We start from the raw sequence: 11,226 nt of genomic DNA, 5'->3' as shown, positions 1-11,226 counted from the left end.
TGGTTGCACTGTCAAATGTTCTGAAACCACATCCATCAAAACAACTTTTCAGCCATTTATTATAAAGCCACAGCAGAATTTCCATACCGACAGCTATTTAACTGAATTGTGGCAATGCAGTCTGAAAGGTTTGGCAGAATACAAAAAAAAAAGCCAATCCTAAATGTATACAAGGGTTGAAAGAAAAGGCAGGATGTGGGTTTATACAGTTATGGCTTATAGTTTCAAATTATAGAATATTCTAATCATTGTCTGATCTTTGCCCAAAGGCAACTGCTCATCCTGCACTGAGTTCATAACCAAAGCGGGAAGGTGGTAATAAGTTGTGAAGTTGAAAATATCAGTTGGCTGCATTCATATGCTTTGAACGGTTGAGAAACACCATGCTTGTAAACAAGTGTTCAAAAACATTTAGATTTAACTGCTGAAAATGTCATTTAATTTGTAGGTGACGAGAGGTCAGCATGTGGGACGAGTCGGTGCTCAGGGATGATAGCCGATATAACAAGTACTTTCCCACCAGTAATTACCAGTTGGAGGGGCCTTAACGGATTTTCCCCAGTCGTATGTTGTAAATACCACCTTCCCACTTGGTTATAAACACAGCACAATCTCTTCACCCCCTAGGCCTTAGCAAGCCTCAACAGTGTCCATTTGACAGTCTCGGACATAGTGTACAGTGGGGTGGGTCCCCTTTGCTGTTTAACAACTGTCACTTCTGCAAGCTGGAGAAGTCTGGACCACCACCTGCAAAGTTCCCAGAGATCTCTGCTCCACTGAAGTCAAAGCCAGGGTTCTGTTGACACAGTGGGAAGTGACCCAGCAACATTAATTTAATGTAGAGAGAGAGCCTGCATGTTAATATGCCTCCATCTATCCATGTTTTACAGATTAATGTGGATGAAGGAAAGAGGCCATTGAGAAGTGTAGTCAAGTGTTTTAGGCTCCGTGTGGGACTGTCTCGTATGACTCACCTCTCTCTGGAACCTCTCCAGAGTTAGTTTCCTCTGCATCTGGTCCTGGAGCCAGGCATCAGCACAGTACTCTCCCTCTAGCAGAGAGGACCAGCAGTTACCTGCCTCCCTGTTCGTCTTCATCAGCACGATACGAATCAGACACTTGTCCTCTGGAAAAGACGTGTGGAGGGGGAGAGTATTAACTTTATCTACCTCACTTCCTTTGGCAATGTTAACACGTTTCCCATGCCAATAAAGCCCTTGAATTGAATTGAGTGATCGCTTAGGCTTTATTTTCAACCAATATCTGCTAATGACTTCTCCACGGGATGGGGAGTGAAAAACTGATTTATGATGCAAGGTTTACATTCAACCATTGTGTTGATTTGAATTAGTAGAAACCCACCTAATGTCCACGTTCCTTCATCCGCAACAGTGATGCCAAATAATTTACCCTGGAAGTACAAGAGACATGACTATGAGCAAACACGTAATTAAAAATGGACCAATAAGCTTGCAGTTTACAATCACATGACTACACAAATTCACCTGGATCTAGCATATACGGGTTTGCCAGAAAACAGTATTTAACCCAACTTCCATTTCCTCTGGGAACACCTGCTACGTTAGGCTGACCTGAATCAGAGAGAAGCACCTTCACCAAGAAACCATTCTGTAGATAACGTGTACTTGGGAATATACATGTCGTGGTAATTATCTGGGAGTCACCTATGCAGGTAAAACGAGATGAGTTTTGGAAGGATGGCCTCAGCATGTACACATTTGATTACATGGAGGAAAGTCACGCTTTTCCCAATTGCAGTCAAGGAGAGGGACCCAGGGGAGGGTCATAATTTATGAAATGTCAATATTTATCAATGTTTTAGACTGAGTTGCTTATTACGCTACATATTGATGTGTCCGATGCCGCCCCTCATCTCTGATTTTCCGCTGGGCGTGCAATATCAAGTGTGCCTATAGGCTATTTAGTGTGGTCTCAATCAAATGATCCATAGCTGCTATTGGCTACGAAGTGCACGCTCGGAGAAGCACAGACCAAAGTTATATTTCTAAGATAGCTGCTGGGATGGTGTTAAATAAACTAGGCTGCATTACACACGGCAATGGATACTCCAACCATGAATCCCTGCCTGCTCAGCTCTTGCTGATCAAAAACGTTTTATTGTGTGCTGCCTAACCAATGGCTGTTCAGGGAAAGGCTTCTTCTGAATAGAATCTTGCTTGTGGACTAGCTGATGTTCTGTTCGGTTTGAGACAGAGGGCATGAAGAAGAGGGAGATCAACTTCAATAGCTTGCTACTACTATAATTGATTAAAAACAAGATGTTTCTTACCCCTGATGTATTTATCAGAGTTATTGACTTCACAATAAGACATTCCAGTGCTGAAACTTGAAGCAGCAACGGCACAATTAACTCAAAATCGACAGCTCATGGTGCTAAAAGTTCAATTAAAATAAGCATAATTCATTTCAACATCTTCATTTTAATTAGACTTTACTAATAAGAGGGCTTTGTGTTGGAGCCTATTTCTTCCTATTTAAGAATAAAGAGGTAGGCCTACCTGTTTGACAGAATTAGGCTGCTATATCCATAGATTTGTCTTGTCAATTCCTTCACCCACCATGCACTCTTTAAAATAACAGTCTGTCACTGACATGGAGGTAGGGTAAGTTAAAACCAAGACTCGAATTGAGAGGGTATGCCATAGGCCTACCTTGAATTAAAGAAAAGGGCAAAAAGCCCAGACCCACCCCGTGTTAGTTTAAGGTTTTGAAGAAAATAAAAACGGATCTGATTATATAAAGTGATCTACTGTATAACAGCGTTTTGTTTGGCAATGTTTTATTCTAGAAACAAGCTTTAAAATACACGTGAAGAAGTTACCATGATGCATATGGTTTCCTTTCTTTGATGTTTAGAGGTGGAGCTACAACCTTTAGCAGAGGAGACAAAAAAAATAGACTTTGCTTGGGAAGTAATCAAATTGATTAAGCTATTAACTTTCGGTAAAATAGGATGTTTAAACCCTGACAACTTTTAAGGAAACACTGGTGACCTTCTCTCGTTGGGATAAGACATGGAAGAGTAGCCAGCAGTTAAAGCTTACAGTTTTCTGCATTGGTAGGCCTCTGTCTGGGTAGGAAAGGTAGGCCTAACTTTTATAAGTACCATGCTCAGATTCCTAATGACATCTCAGACTTAATTATTTGCAAACAGGGACAGTTTCGTTGCAAACAAGAAACACTGATTTGGCATTGGAGAAATATGATAAGAAATTAGGCCTATCTCTCTGCCCAGTCTTAGCCTGGAATTTCAGTAATTTGTGTGGTATTAAAAAAAATTATTCTAAAATGACTCATTTTTATGAAAATTTATTTTTCCTCGGACCTGAAAACATGATAGAATCATGCAATGCTTTTACTATAAAGGAGATTTTTCCACCCCTACTCTTGTCCATCGTGGTCTGCGAATCCATAACCTTCTGGCCCGCAGGCCTGTGTGCCATCCAAATTCACGCGTTGCCATGTAATGCTTACGACTAAGAACACGTTCTAAAACTGCATATCTAAGGCTTTGGTCCGCCCAAGAAGTGAGGTTAAACAGTAGACATGTTCTCTGCTATCCCCTTTGTTTTGATTATTATTTGGGGTAAAGGAGGGTCACTTGTTTTTTTTTCTCTGCAAACGTTCAGGGTGGGTTTAGGTTAAATATATTTTTGCTAAAGGGGGGGGGGGCATCCATTTTCATTCCAGAATGGTCTGATTTTGTTCATGCAGCTAACCCTTATTAACATTCACTACCTTACTTTGAAATGTGTTTGTTGTGATGCCTACCTTGAAGACTTGTTTTCCTTTGACGTGTAGTTCTATCTGTTTGGATCCCAGGTTACATTTGACTTCTTTGCCAGACGTCCCATGTGGTACATTCACTTCAATAAATACCTCCTCCATGGTTTGGGACCAGTTTCCCCATGGTGTTTTACACGGGATAACGCCGCTTCTCTCCTCGAAGTGGACCGACATGCTGCTGGCTAGCGACCCTCTCACGCCTCCTGATCTGATACTTAGCTAACCGGCTAGCTAAATGTTGTTTATTCTCTCAAACGATGTTCAGGTCCTAACTTGTACCGACATAACGATATGTAACCATTCCAAAACATATACTTATACGCATAAACTGGCTAGAAAATATGACCAAAATTGTATAGGACAGTGTTTACGCCAGTCAGTTAGTTCTTCCAGAAACATCCTGGAGTTACTTCCTCGCTAGTTGAGTTTCCGGTGGCTGAACCGCCAAAAGGAACAGAGACCGCCACCTGCTGTTTAGACGCGCAATGGTCAAGGGGTCAAGAATCTTGATCTAAAAATAACACACATAGCCTTGAAATTCCATCCGAGATTATACATTTTAACAACTGGAAGAGTATAGTTCCCCGAGTATACAATAACAGTTAAAATGTTTACATTTCTCCATCTATTCTGTCATCACTCTCTTTTCCTAACAAGTGTCCCAGTCTAAACATGGGTTGGATTTTCTGTGCTAATCTCCTAATTCGATTACTTCACAAATCCTTGTGTTTAAAATACATTCAGTTTAGACTAGCGGAGGACAGAGAAAGGCTGACTATTTAATTTCAACTCAGTTTGACAGGGAATGTTTTGCATAACCTGCTGGCAAGGATGGGTATCATGATTCTGATTTTTTTCACTTTGACTTGGTGAGTAAAATAACCTTTTTCTAATTGTATCATTGGGTAGGCCTCTATAGTTTATTGAATGTATATAAATTATGTATGATAATAAACATACCAATCCTAATAGGTTCAACCTACTAAGTTTATAGGCTTACACAGGGCAGTTCTAAACTTCCATAAATTATTATTGTATTGATTTCAGTGTTGGCCGTGTCTATGGACAAGAAAGCTACGCAGGTGAAAACATCACCCGTATTCTGGACCGACTACTAGATGGATATGACAACAGGTTGCGGCCAGGATCCGGAGGTGGGACTGTCCTAGACCTCTATTCTGATTTATTTTCCTGTATCTTACATCTACAGAACCTTTCATTGAATAAGTGGGAAATAGCCTAGTTGGGATATTACATTGTACAGTATTTTTACCTGATTAGATTCTCTAAAATAATTGTTTATAGTCTACAGCTTTTCCATATTTTCATGGGCAACAATTAAAATCACTATATCCTTTTCAGGTATGATTACAGAGGTGAAAACAGATATCTTTGTCACCAGCTTTGGACCAGTATCAGATGTGGAAATGGTAAGAGACACTCAGAATATTCCCACATAGGCTTACTGTCACATAATGTATGTAAATTAGCAACTGTGAATGTAAATTATCAACTGTGAATGTAAATTAGCAACTTTATATGTTATGTTTACATACTGTTATTACATATGGGTGACAACTGAGCTTCCCGCGTGGAGCAGCGGTCTAAGGCACTGCATCTCAGTGCTAGAGGAGTCACTACAGACCCTGGTTCGATTCCAGGCTGTATCACAACTGGCCGTGATTGAGAGTACCATAGGGCGGCGCACAATTGCCCCAGCGTCGTCCGGGTTAGGGTTTGGCCGAGGTAGGCCGTCACTGTAAATAAGAATCTGTTCTTAACTGACTTGCCTAGTTAAATAAAGGTTCAATAAAAATACCTAAAATAAAATGTTCCACTGCACAGCTGCCTTATGGGCAGACAGCTTTATACTGTAGATAATGAGCCATTTAGTTTGATTAGTCTGTTTCAATACACTAACTAGTGGAGGGTCCTGGTCTGGCAGAATGTTTATTTCAGCTTCTAGATCAATATGTCAAGCAAACTGAATGCTCAAATGCATTGATGAATGAATATCTATAGGTAGTTATTGTACTAATCATCTCATCATCTCTCTGGACTGGCTTGTTCGAATGGATTTAACTGTAGACAGTTAGTTAGAAACACATGTATTATGTCTGTGGTTTGGAGCAGGACCTGCATATCATACTGTACATTCCTCTGTCCTTCTTCAGGACTGTAGAATATAGATTCTAGATCAGGAACCTGTCTGGTGATCAGTCATATAATGCCCGGACTTCTATCTCCTCCTCAGGAGTACACCATCGACATGTTCTTCCGACAGACCTGGGTGGACGAGAGGCTGAAGTACGACGGCGCCGTGGAGATCCTGCGTCTCAATAACAAGATGGTGGATAAGATCTGGACACCCGACACGTTCTTCAGGAACTCCAGGAAGTCCATCGCACACAATATGACCACTCCCAACAAGCTGTTCCGCATCATGCAGAACGGGACCGTCCTCTATACCATGAGGTAACCTGAGCCCCGAGCCCCTCCTCCCTGGACTCCCCTGTAGAACCTCTTCCCCATGAGGTAGCCCCTCCTCCCTGGACCCTCCTGTAGAACCCCTTCACCATGAGGTAGCCCCTCCTCCCTGGACCCTCCTGTAGAACCTCTTCCCCATGAGGTAGCTCCTCCTCCCTGGACCCTCCTGTAGAACCTCGTCCCCATGAGGTAGCCCCTCCTCCCTGGACCCTCCTGTAGAACCTCTTCCCCATGAGGTAGCCCCTCCTCCCTGGACCCTCCTGTAAAACCCCTTCACCATGAGGTAACCCCTCCTCCCTGGACCCTCCTGTAGAACCTCTTCACCATGAGGTAGCCCCTCCTCCCTGGACCCTCCTGTAGAACCTCTTCCCCATGAGGTAGCCCCTCCTCCCTGGACCCTCCTGTAGAACCCCTTCACCATGAGGTAGCCCCTCCTCCCTGGACCCTCCTGTAGAACCCCTTCACCATGAGGTAGCCCCTCCTCCCTGGACCCTCCTGTAGAACCCCTTCACCATGAGGTAGCCCCTCCTCCCAGGACCCTCCTGTAGAACCTCTTCCCCATGAGGTAGCCCCTCCTCCCTGGACCCTCCTGTAGAACCCCTTCACCATGAGGTAGCCCCTCCTCCCTGGACCCTCCTGTAGAACCTCTTCCCCATGAGGTAGCTCCTCCTCCCTGGACCCTCCTGTAGAACCCCTTCACCATGAGGTAGCCCCTCCTCCCTGGACCCTCCTGTAGAACCTCTTCCCCATGAGGTAGCCCCTCCTCCCTGGACCCTCCTGTAGAACCCCTTCACCACGAGGTAGCCCCTCCTCCCTGGACCCTCCTGTAGAACCTCTTCCCCATGAGGTAGCTCCTCCTCCCTGGACCCTCCTGTAGAACCTCGTCCCCATGAGGTAGCCCCTCCTCCCTGGACCCTCCTGTAGAACCTCTTCCCCATGAGGTAGCCCCTCCTCCCTGGACCCTCCTGTAGAACCCCTTCACCACGAGGTACCTACAGGAAGAAGTGTTTTAAATAAACCCCTTTTTTGTAGCCAAATAAGACTGTCAATTAAGACTATGAAAAATAAAATGCCGTTGCAATGGTGCTCTGCACATAGGAAACCAGTTGTGTTGTACTGTATACACAGTTTTTACACAGATGATGAAATCAGAAGTGTTATGTATTCTATGTGTATCTCAGACTAACCATCAGTGCAGAGTGTCCCATGAGTCTCATGGACTTCCCTATGGACGGACATGCCTGTCCTCTCAAGTTCGGCAGCTGTGAGTAGTCAGTCTAGGATCTCCTTTCTCTGGATCTTTTTCTAAAGGAATTAGGGCTGTCATATAATGTTTTTGGTATTGGAAAAGCAAACATTTTGAGCAAATTCACGATTAATCGCGATTAATTACAGCAAATCCTGCGACTACATCGATAAAAAAATAAATTGAAACGTTTGACAGCCCTAAAAGTAATTTTGAAGAAAAGTTTGCTTATGGCACTGAAACAGGTAAATTCACATCCTTGTGCTCCAGCTTCCTCAAACAGTTTTCAAACATATCCCCTTTGTAGTGCACTATTTATTAAGGAACAGGGACCATTTCAGAGACCTACGATGTCTTGTAGTTTCTGTCAACAGTATATATACGAATGTTATGACAACTGAATGAACTTGTTTCTGAATACATCAGATGCGTACACGAGCAGTGAGATCACCTTTACCTGGAGGAAGGGTCTGGAAGCTTCTGTAGACTGTCCTCAGGAGTCTATCAGTCTGCTCCAGTATGACCTGGTGGGACAGAGGTTATCCATGGAGACGTTCAAGTCCAACACAGGTAAGGACCCACTGTAGGTTACATCACATGTAAAATTAGAGACAGAGGGAGAGAAAAAAAGGAGGGAGAGAGAAAGAGGGAGAGAGAGACTACTACATAATTCTAACACACTACTACACTACACACACAGTACTACACACACTACTACATTACACTACCACACTACGTTAGTACAATAAACTACTACACTGCACTACACTACACTATTACACTACACTACTACATTACACTACTACACTAATACAATACTACACGACACTACTACATCACACTACATGACTACACTACACTACTACACTACTACATTACATAACTGCACTGCACTACTACACTACACTAGACAACCCTACACTACTACACTACTACACTACTACACTACTACATTACACTACTATACTACTACACTACTACATTACACTACTATACTACTACACTACTACACTACTACACTACTACACCACTACATTACTACATTACACTACTACACTACTACACTACTACACTACTACACTACTACACTACTACACTACTACATTACACTACTATACTACTACACTACTACACTACTACACTACTACACCACTACATTACTACATTACACTACTACACCACTACATTACTACATTACACTACTATACTACTACACTACTACACTACTACACTACTACACTACTACACTACACTAGACAACCCTACACTACTACACTACTACACTACTACATTACACTACTATACTACTACACTACTACACTACTACACTACTACACTACTACACTACTACATTACACTACTATACTACTACACTACTACACTACTACACTACTACACTACTACACTACTACATTACACTACTATACTACTACACTACTACACTACTACACTACTACACTACTACACTACACAACCCTACACTACTACACTACTACACTACTACACTACACTACACAACCCTACACTACTACACTACTATACTACTACACTACTACATTACTACACTACTACACTACTACACTACACAACCCTACACTACTACACTACACTAGACAACCCTACACTACTACACTACTACACTACTACATTACACTACTATACTACTACACTACTACATCACACTACATGACTACACTACACTACTACACTACTACATTACATAACTGCACTGCACTGCACTACTACACTACACTAGACAACCCTACACTACTACACTACTACACTACTACAATACACTACTACACTACTACACCACTACACTACACTACTACACTACTACGCTGCTACAATACACTACTACACTACTACACCACTACACTACTACACTACTACACTACTACACTACACTAGACAACCCTACACTACTACACTACTACACTACTACATTACACTACTATACTACTACACTACTACACTACTACACTACACAACCCTACACTACTACACTACTACACTACTACACTACTACACTACACTAGACAACCCTACACTACTACACTACTACACTACACTAGACAACCCTACACTACTACACTACTACACTACACTAGACAACCCTACACTACTACACTACTACACTACTACACTACTACACTACACTAGACAACCCTACACTACTACACTACTACACTACTACATTACTACACTACTACACTACTACACTACTACACTACTACACTACTACACTACTACACTACACTACACAACCCTACACTACTACACTACTACACTACTACACTACACTACACAACCCTACACTACTACACTACTACATTACACTACTATACTACTACACTACTACACTACTACAATAGACTACTACACTACTACACCACTACACTACACTACTACACTACTACACTGCTACATTACACTACTACACTACTACACCACTACACTACTAACTACACTACTACACTACTACACCACGCTACTACACTACACTACACGAATACACTACTACACTTCACTGCTACACCACACTACCACACTACTACACTACTACATTACTACACCACACTACTACATCACGCTACTACACTATTACACTACTACACTACACTACACAAATACACTACTACACTTCACTGCTACACCACACTACTACATCACGCTACTACACTATTATACTACTACACTACTACACCACACTACTACACTGCTACACCACACTACTACATCACGCTACTACACTATTATACTACTACACTACTACACCACACTACTACACTGCTACACCACACTACTACACTATTACACTACTACACTATTACACTACTACACTACACTACTACATCACACTACTACACTACTACACTACACTACTACACTACTACACCACACTACACTACTACACTACACTCCCCTCCCCTCTCCCTCTCTCTCTTTACTTCCCTTCTCTCCCCTCTTCTCTCCCTCTGCACCCCTCCTCTTCTCTGTTATTCTGTAACCCCCTACCTACCCTGAGACAGAGCAGATCAGAGACAGGTAGGGGGTTGTTATGTCCTGATCTGCTCTGTCTCAGGGTAGGGGGTTATTCTTCTCTGATCTGTCTCAGGGTAGGGGGTTATTCTTCTCTGATCTGTCTCAGGATAGAGGTTATTCTTCTCTGATCTGTCTCAGGGTAAGGGGTTGTTATTTCCTGATCTGATCTGTCTCAGGGTAGGGGGCCAGTCAGACATCTTCACTCTATGTCTCCCTCTCTGTCTTCTCCCTCCACATCTTCTCCCTTCCCATGTCATTGTTGTGGTCTCTCTCACCGCTGCTCTCTACCGATACTTACTCTGTTTATCTTCCAGGTTTCTACTCTGTCATGGTGGTTCATTTTCTACTACAGAGGAAGCTAGGCTACTACCTGATTCAGACGTACATCCCTCTGATTATGGTGGTGGTGCTGTCGCAAGTAGCCTTCTGGATCAACAAAGAGTCTGTCCCTGCACGCACTGTGGCTGGTATGATAACAACCCTCTGTCCCTGTGTCTGGTATGATAACAACCCTCTGTCTCTGTGGCTGGTATGATTACAACCCTCTGTCTCTGTGTCTAGTATGATAACAACCCTCTGTCTCTGTGTCTAGTATGATAACAACCCTCTGTCTCTGTGTC

At 42.7% G+C, this 11,226-nt stretch overlaps 2 protein-coding genes across 2 annotated transcripts in view; one reads left to right on the top strand and one right to left on the bottom strand.

Annotated features, from left to right (window-relative positions):
• Positions 1-42: 42 nt before the first annotated feature.
• On the bottom strand, positions 43-4,268 carry nudcd2 (NudC domain containing 2). The gene is made up of 4 exons (XM_021583315.3): positions 3,814-4,268; positions 1,363-1,411; positions 975-1,126; positions 43-796 (listed from the first exon to the last, which is right to left on the bottom strand). Exons 1-4 carry the CDS (start codon positions 4,000-4,002, stop codon positions 713-715), a joined length of 474 nt encoding a protein of 157 aa, XP_021438990.1. The 5' UTR covers positions 4,003-4,268; the 3' UTR covers positions 43-712.
• Positions 4,269-4,659: 391 nt separating this feature from the next.
• The window catches only part of LOC110504541 (gamma-aminobutyric acid receptor subunit alpha-6), a 25,329-nt gene continuing 18,762 nt past the window's right edge, over positions 4,660-11,226 (top strand). The window contains exons 1-7 of the mRNA XM_090221532.1: positions 4,660-4,697; positions 4,876-4,982; positions 5,191-5,258; positions 6,083-6,303; positions 7,497-7,579; positions 7,988-8,131; positions 10,921-11,073. Coding sequence (XP_090077658.1) covers positions 4,660-4,697; positions 4,876-4,982; positions 5,191-5,258; positions 6,083-6,303; positions 7,497-7,579; positions 7,988-8,131; positions 10,921-11,073 — 814 coding nt within the window. The remainder of the gene's footprint in view (positions 4,698-4,875; positions 4,983-5,190; positions 5,259-6,082; positions 6,304-7,496; positions 7,580-7,987; positions 8,132-10,920; positions 11,074-11,226) is intronic.

This window comes from Oncorhynchus mykiss, chromosome 25 (assembly GCF_057628025.1).
Source record: "Oncorhynchus mykiss isolate SJ-2025 chromosome 25, ASM5762802v1, whole genome shotgun sequence".
Lineage (NCBI taxonomy): Eukaryota > Metazoa > Chordata > Actinopteri > Salmoniformes > Salmonidae > Oncorhynchus > Oncorhynchus mykiss.
Note: the sequence above shows the minus strand (reverse complement) of the source record. Positions and strands in the feature narration are given on the sequence as shown.

Coding starts and splice junctions, on each gene's coding strand:
- nudcd2 (XM_021583315.3), bottom strand. CDS start 4,002: ATGTCGGTCCACTTCGAGGAGAGAAGCGGCGTTATCCCGTGTAAAACA. Junction 1,412..3,813: donor AAGGAAAACAAGTCTTCAAG/GTAGGCATCACA, acceptor TTGTACTTCCAG/GGTAAATTATTTGGCATCAC. Junction 1,127..1,362: donor TGAAGGAACGTGGACATTAG/GTGGGTTTCTAC, acceptor CGTCTTTTCCAG/AGGACAAGTGTCTGATTCGT.